Genomic DNA, 12830 nt, shown 5'->3' on the forward strand with positions numbered 1-12830 from the left:
CTGGACAAGCTAGCTCTTGCTCCAGGCCTGGAAGGTCACTATGTGCCTAATTCCAGGGTGAAAGCGTCAACAAGCGATCTATGGGCACGTGAATCTGATTAACTGACAATGTGTGGAAATTTACTATGACTATCTATTTTCTTAGCCATTCAGAATCATTCATCTTGCAGTAATGACGTGGCTACACCTTGAAAACAGTATAACTGTTGAGCCATTGTATGTACGAAATCTGGTAGAGGGAGTGCGGCCTACGAACTCCTTGTGAGACTTGAAGCTGGCTTCTGCTGATGAAACCGCAAACTATTCTTCAGTAAATTTTTCTTTAATTAATTGCACTCCTGACTCTTGGTCTTCAATCTTCACAACTGGTCTTGTGTCCTAAACTGTTATCCCCTAACATCTGACTACAGATGAATGAATATGTAACTATAGCGTACACATTATCTATACAAAGTGGTTCATCAGAAGACAAATACACCACAAAGGAGTAGTAAAAAGACCTCTTTTAATCACATAATTTGCAAAAAACAAATGTACCAGATCCACACAGAGAACATAATACGGTTCAAACAAATCCAGTGGACATCCTCTATCATTTCATTAAACTTTAACACAAACATTGGCTTCATTTCCAACCTTAAGCAGGCCAAACTTTAAAGCTGACTGATGCCATACAAAATGTGCATTACTGTGCATACAGAATCACTGCCTGCCTGACTCGAAAAAGTCATGCAATTAACAGTTCTACCCTTTTTTTTTCTTTTTCTTTTTTTGCTGGACGTTACTCTAATATTCCAAAATTCCCAGTTTAGACTGAGAAATACTTTCATTTATGAAAAAAGAATCTCTGGTCTTTAGAGTGGAATGTATTATGTGTAACTTTCAGAGTTTTATGTGAAGACTAAATGGACAAGACGTTACAACAGACCATAACAAACATAACATTGACAAAGAGCAAAGAGCCCAGATTTGAATGGTGCAGCCATGGAATTAAATCTGAATTCAGACTTTCTGACTTGGAAAAATAACCAAATTGTCTTAAATTTTGTGGGCATTATTTTTTTGTTTTGTTGCACAGACATCCTGCATTCCTTAGACTTCCTTTTCCCAACTAATCCATTATTATTTTTCCTGTTAGTTTAGTTAGTCATAGTTATTTTTACCCCTGCCACATGAAAACTCTGTTTTCAAATATAATATTGCCTGCTTTCTGCAAGTGATATCGGCCTTGTCCCTTGCAAGAAAATCCTATTTACAGCCTGATACAAGACCACCAGGTTAGGACACTAATACTTGCTGTGACAAGTGGGATTATAAAGGCAAGGTCACATGATTCTATACAACAGTGTTTTCTTGGCAATAAAACTCTTCTTAATAGCAGTCAGATTTGATTCCATCATCTCAAATCACTGTCGAATCCCAGTCCCACTATATTGAGCCAAGAGATGACTTACTCTATCAGTCCAGACAAAGGCTGGTTTGTTGGTTTATTTGTGAGCTTTAGTTTATCTGACTCTCTTCATGTGTGGCTGGAGAATAGGTACATTTGCCCAGTCTGTGTGTGTAGAGAAGTTTGGTAAGGTGTTCCAGGACTCATGTGGCTTTTGGTTTCTGGTTGCAGTTGCTGTCTGTGCTCTCCAGGCTCGGTTGTACAGCAGACTGTTGCTCTTTCAGCCGCAGGTGGCGTGGTTTCACAGGCAGAGCAATGGCCAGCAGTATACAGCCTATATGGATGCAGAAGTACCATGACCTACAAAGTGATGGAGACAGCAGAATGTCATGAATGAAGAAAAAAAAAAGGGTTCTGCATTTTTAGTATCTGTTTTTGTTTGTCCTGCCCACCTATAGAACTTGAGCGAGGGGCCCACAGAAAGCAGCACAAAGGGAACCACTGTGTAACAAATGGCAACCTGTGTAGCCGCCCATGTGATGACATCATACACAAACTTGTGAGTTGGCGAACCCAAGAAGTACGGTCTTACATTGTGCCTCACCTGAAGGAGAAAAGGGAACACGGGAGGAATAACAACTTTAACCCTTTAGAGACCCAGGCACTGATAACCATGATGTGTTATTTTTTCACCCCTTAAAATTTTCTTTAGGAAGAAATTAATGATAAAAACATTTTGTTTAGGCAAGTCAAGTCTTGAAAAGTCATGAAAAGTTACCAAATTTCACATTTTGACCATTTAAATATTGTAATAAATATTTATATCAAAGCATGTTCTAAATATTATGTACTAATTGTAATACCACTTAATTAAAAACATATATTATATAAATGATGATGAAACAGTGGAATAGTTTTTCATTCATTGAATAAACTGTGTGAGAACAATCTAAAAAAGTTTGACCCCTAATGCCCAGCGTTGAATCTGTGCTACGTTTGGAAAAAATCGTCTCAAATTGATGTACGTTCAAAGTTTAAGGGCATGTAAGCCTTTTTCATTACTAGTCATGTATAGAAATAAAATAAAACTAGATGGCATATACTAGGATGACCATATTTTGATTACCGAAAACCAGGACACTCGGCCCGGAAATGAGATACTCAAATGATACTCAAAGTTTACTCAAAGATTCCTTATTAATTTCAATACATTTAAAGTATGCCCCCTCTGTATGGATAGAAAATTGTTATATTAGGGCCAGGACAGGACTTGAAAACAGGACATGTCCTGGGAAAACAGGACGTTTGGTCACCCTAGCATATACTTAATTTCTAAGTTTTGTGATAAAGTGTCTCAGCTACTGTGTAGTTTTTACCCACAATTAGAAAAAAAATTAGGTGTTATTTAATTGCTCTGTCATACGTAGTGCATTTCATGTATCGTCTGCACTTCTCTTTTTTTTCTGTGCTGATAACAGCTGGGGAAAATCCTGGTGCTCCTCATGGCAAAACAAATGGTAACATCTGATAAAGTGAGAGGAATGTTTCCTATATAAGTGCATTTCATGTTTGGTAGAGTGTGATGTCACTCACAGCTCTGGCTGCAAGAGTGATGACGATGCCAGTGAGGAAGGTGAGGTAGTATCCTGGGTAAGCTCCGTGCCACATGGCTGACAGCAGGAAGGTGGCAGCAGTGGGATTGTAAGGACAACGTTCATAACACACCCTGCAAGACAACACAGTGTCAAACATAATAAAACAGTGTGCAATAATAATTTTGGCATGTAAATGAAAGGAGGAAGGAAATTATTATTTTTCTTTTCATCTAATGTTATGAATCTTAGTGTAGTTTCTGTTTGCTTGTGATTGTTAATTATTGATAATAACTGGGTATTTATGAAATATCCCCAGTAGATGGATCTGTGGTGATATTCCACATATACAATCTTGGTCATGGATTATTTTAGCACAGCATTTGTGTGACAGGTAATTACACTATCGTTCAAAAGTCTGGGTCCAGTAAGAACTTTTATTCAGCCAGGATGTATTTAATTAATCAAAAGTGACAGTAAAGACTATTAATGTTAGAAAAGATGAATATTATAAAAGAATACTTTTATACATATACATACACATATACATTATATATATATATATATATATATATATATATATATATATATATATATATATATATATATATATATATATATATATATATATATATATACATTATATATAATATATATATATATATATATATATTATATATAATGTATATATATATATATATATATATATTATATATATATATATATATATATATATATATATATATATACCCAAAAATGAAATTTCTGTCATTAATTACTCATCCTCATCCTCAATCCTCTTGGATTTCATAAAAAAATATCTTAATTTATGTTCCGAAGATGAACGAAGGTCTAACGGGTTTGGAACGACATTGTAACATTTTTGGGTGAACTAACCCTTTAACATTAGCGTACAATAGCACAATGTGTTCTTCTTGTTCTTACCTTTTAAGCCAATGTGCTGTTTGAATGTTCCAGTTATCCAGGAATACCTTAAAGCTGGTGGCAAGCTGAAAAATAAAAAGTTGACTGATTAAGACACTTCCAATTCATTCCTGGTGGGGGGAAAACATCATAGTAGCTCAACTGACCTCTATATTCATGATCCTGAGGTTGGAAATGAGATCCCATCGAGGCGAACCATCACTGTCGTAGCCATTAAAGCCAAATCCTGCTGCGTTGTTGATGGCATCAGCTATTTAGAAATACAGCATGAGTGTCAAGATACTTTCATATCAGACATAATAAAAGTTATGAAACCCCAAAATGTTTTGTTTCTCCCTTTACATAAGGTGTTATAATTGAACACCAAGTATGTAATTGTCAAATTAGGCATTCAGTGAATTCTGGATACGTTTGATGTAGTGTTTCATATTTCAAAGAAGAGTGTAATGTAAATACTATAAATAATGGTAAAATCTTGTTCTTACTATGTCATAATTTACTACATGAATTGATTTGTTGCACAGGAATATGAGTTTCAGTTCCATCTTTTGTCTAAAGAGGGCAGTAAAACACAAGCCATTAGGTCCAAGTCTGTGTTGTGTAAGATGTTGATCCCCATTCAAATGGGTCACACAACCAGTCCTCACAACAGATGATGGAAGAAGCATCCTAATGTGTAATTAATCATGCCCGAGGTATAGCATAAATGATAATGATGGGACATGAAAGACAAACTATTGCTTGTGCTTGATTCTTTCCAGTATGGTTCAACAAACATGTATAACACATTAGGAGAATAGAAAGGACAACTTGGAAATAGGAAAATAGACAGAAGTGTCATGCCCATTCAGAATGAGGGGTCACGTGCTTAAGATTAATATACCAAATGGATTCCAATACATACATGCACTGATCGGCCACAATATTAAAACCACCTCCCTAATATTGGCTAGCTGTCAAAACCGCTCTGATGCGTTGAGGCATGGACTCCACAAGACCTCTGAACATCTAGATATCTGGAACCAAGACATTAGCAGCAGACCCTTTAAGTCCTGCAAGTTTCGAGGTGGTCCAGCACTTTCCATAGATGCTCAATCATATTTAGATCTGGGGAATTTGGAGGCCAAGGTTACACTTGAAATCTTTGTCATGTTCCTCAAAATAAAAATAGCAGTGTGGCAGGGTGCATTATCTATTATACAGTAACTCAAATAACCACTCTACAACCAAGGTATGCAGAAGAGCATTTCTGAACGCACATAAACCTTGAAGCAGATGGGCTAAAGCAGCAGAAGCCTACACCGGGTGCCACTCCTGTCAGCTAATAACAGGAAACTGAGGTTACAGTTTGCACAGGCTCACCAAATTTGAACAATAGAAGACTGGAAAAACATTGCCGTTGTGCTCGATTTCTGCTGCAACATTCAGATGGAAAGTTTCAGAATTTGGTATAAACAACATGTTGCCATCCTGCCTTGTATGAACGATTCAGGTTGCTGGTGGTGGTGTAATGTTGTAGTGGATATTTTCTTGGCCCCCTTTGGGCCCCTTAGTACCAACTGAGCATCTTTTAAACGCCATAGCCTACCTGAGCAAGCTGATCTTCTGATGGCTACTTCCAACAGGAATAACGTGCCCTGTAACAAAGCTCAAATAATCTCAAACTGGTTTCTTGAGCATGGCAATGAGTTAACTATACTCAAACGGCCTCCACCATTACCAGATCTCAATCCAATATGGAGCACCTTTGGGATGTGGACGAGAGATTAGCATCATGGATGTGCAGTTGACAAATCTGCTATCATGTCAATATGGACCAAAATTTCTGAGGAATGTTTCGAGCACCTTGTTGAATCTATGCCAAAGAATTAAGGCAGATCTGAAGGCAAAGGGGGGTCCAACCCGGTACTAGCAAGGTGTCCATAATAAAGTGGCCGATGAGCGTATATTATATATAGATGTGTGTGTATATATATATATATATATATATATATATATATATATATATATATATATATATATATATATATATATATATATATATATATATATATATATATATATATATATATATATATATATATATATACTGATAATATCTTATTCCCCCTCAAAATACTAGATGCATGAGACCCCTTCTAATAATCAACACATAATATCCCACATCAGAACAGAAGCAAAGAGTAGATCGGTTTAGACAAATTATTAGCTTTCAAAGAAGATCAAGAAAAGGAGAGAGAAAGCTAGCCAGACGGGAAGAGAAGGAGAGGCAGGAAGTCCACGCACCCAAAGTCCAAACAAAGTAGTATTTAGGCCGGGTGGTCAGCATGGACAAATACAGGTAGACCACCTGAGCATAGAAGGGCGTGGTGGCAATAAAATCATCATCAACGTTACGCTCCACAGGACAGACTTTGCAGACGGAGAGGAAAACCAGGAGCGAGATGAAGCAGGTGGCCAGTTTTCGGATGACCTCTGTCTGTTAAGAAACAGAAATGCACAAACTGATATGTTGGATATGCTTGAAATAAGCCAATCAATTTAAGAATAGTTTTATCTAACATATTGGTAACAAACTACCATTCAAAAGTTTGGGGTCAGTAGGTTTTATAGAAACTATTACTTTTATTTCAGAAGGATGCATTAAAATTGATCAAAAATATGAGTAAAAGACTTATTATACAAGATTTCGATTTCATAAAATACTGTTCTTTTGAACTTTCTGTCAATCAATATTAAGTGGCACAACTGTTTTCAATATTAATAATAATCAGAAATGTTTCTTGAGCATCAAATCAGCATATTAAAATGATTTCAGAAGGATCATGTGACACTCAAGATATAATGCTGAAAATTCAGCTTTCCCATCAAACAAATAAATTGTATTTTTAAATATTTTAAAAAAAGAAAACAGCCATTTTAAATTGTCATTTTTAAATGCATCCTTGGGGAGCATAAGAGACTTCTTTCAAAACATTAAAAAATCTTACCAACCCCAAACTTTTGAACATTTGTTCAGCCTTTATGCCACTTGTGATGTGACTTGGTGTACAAATTGAAGTTATAAAAAAAAAAAAAAAAAAAAAATACAAACAACTAAATAAAACAAACATTTGGTGATGGGTCGTTCAGTCTGCTCTTCCCATTGACTTTTCCCTTGGTCTCAAGTTCTCTGTGCCGATAGGGGGTGCCCTCAATGAAGGCAATGTAATCGTTATAGGAGCAGGTGGGACCAGCCAAAATGCCCATGAAATTACAGTTATAACTGAAGTACTCCAATAAACTGGGCATCCGTCTGGATGAAACACAAACACGGAGGAAAAGAGGATGATTTTAGAACTGCATTACATCAAATCTAGTAAAGAAATAGCTTGTAGTGATAAATATAAAGTGCAAAGCAACTATTTTTCTAGATCACAAGCATATGCACTCATTCCTTCGTCTAATTTTGTCTTTGTATGGTACAGTAAACAGTTAAATTTTAAGCTTCTTTTAAATCTACATACCTTATGGCCAACAGTTTTTGACTCTTGTTGAGCTGATCTTCCTTCCTTGCCATTCCTGTTAACATAAAAAAGATATACATCAATACCGACACCTTCAATCCATAATAAAAAAGTTCCAGATGATAGATATCTTTATGAGGAACTCTGATCTGTGATTCAGTCCTCATTGAAAGCTTTCATTCATTGTAACTGCATGGAAAAGATGGACCTGAACATTATTTAAAATGCCTCCTTTTTCTTTTTTTTCACAGAAGAAACAAAGTCATAAGAGTTTGAAATGTCACATGGGTAAATAAATGACATAACTAAACAAAATTTAGCTGGAAATCTTGACGTTTTCATCTGAGCACAGAGGAAGTATCGTACCTGCTCAGCTTCTGAGCTTGTGAGAAGTGGTTTCGTCTAACACTCCCCGGCCTCTCCCTGATTTACAGAGGTAATTAGAGAGGGAAGAAATGTGCTGTAAATTGACTTGGCTTAGAGTTCATGTGGTCGACTCAAGGGTCTCCTCTGCCTCAGTTGTTTGTCTTACTGCATGATAAGACAAAGCAAGGCGACCCAGCGTAAGTGGCTTGAATCATTTCTTGTTTTATTACCAGCCTTATGCACATAAGATGAGCCACTTAAAAAGTTTTCATTAAGGTTTATGAGCGACCCGGCAAGTAGCAGCAGTGCAGAGACACAGATTCACTCACAATAGGCCCTAACATGTCCCAGAACTAGTGTTGGAGGTCTGCAAGGACTTTTGTCCTATTAGTGTCCTACGGACCATAGGGAATATCAATGACAGGTTATTCAGGGTAACAGGCGAGTGAAACCCCTTTATAAGAGCTTACATACATTTTATATCACGCTAGTAGAATTTATCACAATATGGGTATTTGTTCTGGAAATCAATGAAAAATAACCAACGTGGTAATGCCCATTTATAGATCATCCAGTGAATTAAATCTCATTTGATTATTTACTTTTTTTATCTGGAATATGACGGATATAAACTAAAAGATTATTCATAACAAAAGAACAAATGATATGTGTGGCATCAGTGCAAAAATAGCTTTATGTTATGTAACAACCTAAAAGCAGATTCTAAAAGCATGACTTTAAAAACTGATAGCTGGCACATCTGTGACACCACATCAACTGAATTCTATATTAATGCGAAATACTGATAACACCTACATTGGAGATATTATTGTTAAAAAAATTCAAAGAAAAAATAAACTACAGTTAATTGACAAAAATAAAAAACAAACATAACTGGGAACATTTTAAACTGAACTATATTTTAATTAAATGACATATTATTTGAATGACTCCAACACAAATGAACATAAAATAATAATGGCCACAAATTCATTTCAATTTTAGTTCTAGATAGATGGTATATTATTTAAAAAGAAAAGTGGAAAAAAAACTTACAACTAGGCTATATGAAACTAAACTAAAATAAACTCAAAATTATAATCCAGTGCAGCATAAATAGTATAGACAAAATGTGACAATATTATTATATGCAGTATCAGCCAGTCCTACTCTTGCACTAGACATCCAGTGAGGTTACAGAAGAGAGGACAAAAGCGAATCTAAAGGGAGTCTGCTCTGTTCAAAAGCTTCTCCATGACAAAGGTCAGCAGATGAACTCAGCAGAGGACAAAGAAATGAATTAGTGATAACGGTAATATTAAGAAGTGCAAGATGGTGAGCACTCATCATAAGGGTAATATGTCACCCTGTGGAACAATAGAGGGGTGAAGAGACGGAGGGAGGCTTGTTTGCATTTGCTTTAATTTCATCCACACTGCCTTCCATTTCTTTAATTAGTTTCTCGGGCCCTTTGGCAGCACATTTGACAATCACAACAGCAGCCGCCTGGAACAGCATCCAGAACAGAATCCCAATGCGTCCTTCCTGTGTGTATTCTAAACTTTAACCAAATACACACACTCACCATCATGGATCTCAAAAGCCACACTGGTTATCTTCTGTGTGATGACCATCATCGGCCTGTCAGGGAGAGAAAGAAAAATGTGGGTACACAACAGTGACACTGAATCTGAGAAACTTCACATAGAAAGGCATATTCTTACCCTGTGAAATCGGCCGAGTACATGCCGTAATCAAAGACGTAAACCCGGGTGATTTGGCAGAAGCTAAGATAACCCAGGGCGACCACCAAACAGTATCTGCAATGTGAACCAAAGAGCATGTTTCACATCCAAGCCATTTCAGATGCATTAATGTACAACCATTTTTCTGTAGGGTAATACAAATAAAAATTTTTAAAAATGCTAAATTGTAGTTTTACAAGAGCTTTAACATTATGAAGGCCTGAAGGATGTCATACTGAGACTTTTTGCGATCCATTAAAACCCAGAAACAAGTACAAACATCATTTTTAAAAAGCTAACAAAGAGCTCAGTGATGTTTCCAGAAATTAACTCTCAACGGTGATGAGGGCTTTTGATCTGCAGAGCCTGAACAGCAGACGGTGTGTGTGTGTGCGCGTGTGTTTGCAGTTAGATAGACCATTATTCTCTACACAAATTAATTACATTATTGCTCCCTATTTTTGTACAATGCAGAAAACATGTGGAAATTAAAATGAAGGTAGAAGATGAGAAAAGGCACACATATAGTCTGTTTCTCTCACGCACACACACACACACAAGAAACTGTTAGTGCCATAGAGGTGTTTCATTATCACTGAAATTCTCACTGTCAGATAGGCTTTATGTATTTGATCAGTCTGTTTGGTATTTTTACATGGCTCTCTGGAATGCTGGATTATGACTGGCCAACTATTTGCATAATTTTTGCAAACTGCATTACTGACCACTGACTCATGCAATACATTTTCTACAAAGCTGTGCTAGTTTTACATCTCTTGTATTGTTTTATGGCAGAATGGGGGCCTGGGCCCACTTAGAAAACGACCAAGGGGCCTCAAAATGATGTAATATATATATATATATATATATATACAGTTTCTCCTGAAGCCAATACGGAAGTGATTTAAACTGCAATTCATCGACTGGCCACTAGGGACAGGCTCCAAAAGGGAGCAGGATCTCATTGAGCTCCATGTCAAAATGCATGTTTACAGCCTGGTAAAAATTGTGGTTTTGGCAAAATTTTCCCTTCATGACAACTGTGAGCGGGGTGATTTTTTTATAACTCATTCGTTTACATTATATAAAGCCTTAAAGTTCTGCATAATTAAGGGCGTGGCCACATTGAGTGACAGGTGGATTTTCGTTTGTCTAATGTCTGTTAATCGTCACGTCACCTGAGCTCCACACACGTCCCGCCTCTTTGCCCATTTTCAGTTATCCGGGTGTGACGTGCGGTGACGCACTCGCTTGACCCTACTTTACGCTTCAAAACTGCTCTTCAGAATCCTATGGGTGATGTCACGGACACTACATATATAATTTTCTATGATTGAGATATATATATAATTGTATTGAAAAATCTGGATATATGAGGACCTGGAATAGTCATGCAAATTATTAAAATTAAATAAAATTTTCTAGTATATTTTACTTTTTTTGTTACTTATTTTTGTTACTTTTTGGTTTGTTTTTTGTTTTGCGAGTAATCCATCAAATCACGAACAACTGGAAAAGTTATGGGACCTTTGAATATTGTTTCTTCTCATATTATAAAATCATTTGATAATTATTTCATGTCCATTTATTTATGCACTGTATGTATGCTACTTATGTAAGTAACTGTAAGTTGGATAAATGGACAGTCAGCCTGTCATTATCAAAAAATGTCACAAAACTCCTCTACTTCTTTTGATCATGCTGTATGTCAGGTTAGTGGTTTTGTTTGATGCATTTAGTAGCAAGTTAACTAGTAAGTTCTCTACAAGCGTAACTGTATATCCTGCCTTGTTTCCTGAGTCATGAGTCATGACTAAGTCAAGGAAAAAGGAGTGTGGATACCAACGTGAACAGCAATTTCTTGCAATAAGTGGTTTTCTAATGTGCATGCAAATGTACTGATTTAGAGCTTATTGTAAGACTTCAGCCACAGCTTTTTTTTCTTTTTGTTTTAAAGAAAAATCCGTTTTTAAAGGATTTTTTTTGGCTTCTATTGTGTTACATGACAACAGAAGGTCATTAGTCCATTAATCATGTGGTTTTAAAACACAAGATCTGTTTTACCTCACAGACAAAGTTTTCCTCACAGGAAAATCAGATGAAGCTCGAAGAGACTAGTACAACAGAAGCTCCCAGTCTTTCTCATTATTTCTTATACACACACACTCAAGCTTTAGTGATGACACATTCAGCTCAGGTCCCCAGACACTGCAGGTGTGAGTACAAAGATAGACGAGGTGTGTGTGCTGTGCGTGGTGCTTTCCATTCAACAATGCGAGTGTGTTTTGCAGGTCTGCAAAACTCTTTGCCCTCCTAAAGGCGGCCAAAAATAGAAAGGTCTCAACCGCTGTATATTTCCCAAAATGACACAACCAATCACGTCAATCGCCTTTCTACACAACAAACCAATAGAAGAGAATTGTCTACCTTAACAACGGCCCCTGAATCTTCCTAAGACAGTGATATCACCTCATTTAAAAACAAAATGTCCCTAAAGGGCCATTCAGCAGGAGTCTGACATTGAGGCAGTTTTATATTTACCACCTAGTAAGAAGTTTCTGGCAGCTGGCAGGAGACAGCAGCAGGGAAATAATGGAAGATTTTATTACACCCATGAGGAAGACAGTGACTGATGGTCAGCGACTGAAGGGAATGATGTCTCTCTCATTATAATTATCTTTGGGTCAGTTTTCAACTCTTTCATCAGAAGAGAGGGCACAACTTCTATCAGCATGGACCTAAGTTCACCTTTCGAATAAAAAGGAGGCTATAAAGGATTCACTCAATGGTTTCTACTGAATTTGAAGTAAAACGTTTTTAATGTAATGGTGTTCACAACCAGTTTTACTTCTGTATTGTGACATATTTCCTAATAAAACAGGACATACAATAACAAAAAACAAAGGTGGACTGTACTTTATTTTACTCAACATGAATTGATTAAATCGATTGGGTTGAAAAATGAACTCTTGGTGATGTCAACAAAAAAAGTAAAATCATTTCAGAGGCAGAGTCACAATAAGTTTACAATCCATTCAAAAGTTGTTGTTTTTTTCCTACTTCTACTCAGCAATGATGCTTTAAATTGATGTGTGAAGTGACAGTAATGATATTTATAATATTACAAAAGATTTCTCTTTCAAATAAATGCTTTCTATTGAACTTACTATTCATCAAAGAATTCTGAAAAATAATGTTTTTCAAAAATATTAAGCAGCACAACATTGATAACAAATGTTTTTGAGCACCAAATCAGCATATTAGAATGATTTCTGAAGGATTGTGT

At 36.3% G+C, this 12830-nt stretch overlaps 1 protein-coding gene across 3 annotated transcripts in view; it reads right to left on the minus strand.

The window, feature by feature from the left end:
- Positions 1 to 489: 489 nt before the first annotated feature.
- mboat2b (membrane bound O-acyltransferase domain containing 2b) overlaps positions 490 to 12830 on the minus strand; it is a 36969-nt gene continuing 24628 nt past the window's right edge. For all 3 annotated transcript variants that reach the window (XM_079831246.1, XM_079831244.1, XM_079831245.1), the window contains 10 exons: positions 9524 to 9619; positions 9385 to 9440; positions 7434 to 7488; positions 7039 to 7222; positions 6214 to 6406; positions 4074 to 4177; positions 3928 to 3992; positions 2984 to 3116; positions 1843 to 1994; positions 490 to 1750 (listed from right to left, as the gene is read on the minus strand). In XM_079831246.1, coding sequence (XP_079687372.1) covers positions 1594 to 1750; positions 1843 to 1994; positions 2984 to 3116; positions 3928 to 3992; positions 4074 to 4177; positions 6214 to 6406; positions 7039 to 7222; positions 7434 to 7488; positions 9385 to 9440; positions 9524 to 9619 — 1195 coding nt within the window. In that variant the 3' untranslated portion in view covers positions 490 to 1593. The remainder of the gene's footprint in view (positions 1751 to 1842; positions 1995 to 2983; positions 3117 to 3927; positions 3993 to 4073; positions 4178 to 6213; positions 6407 to 7038; positions 7223 to 7433; positions 7489 to 9384; positions 9441 to 9523; positions 9620 to 12830) is intronic.

Source organism: Gobio gobio (assembly GCF_949357685.1).
Source record: "Gobio gobio genome assembly, chromosome: 12".
Taxonomy (NCBI): domain Eukaryota; kingdom Metazoa; phylum Chordata; class Actinopteri; order Cypriniformes; family Gobionidae; genus Gobio; species Gobio gobio.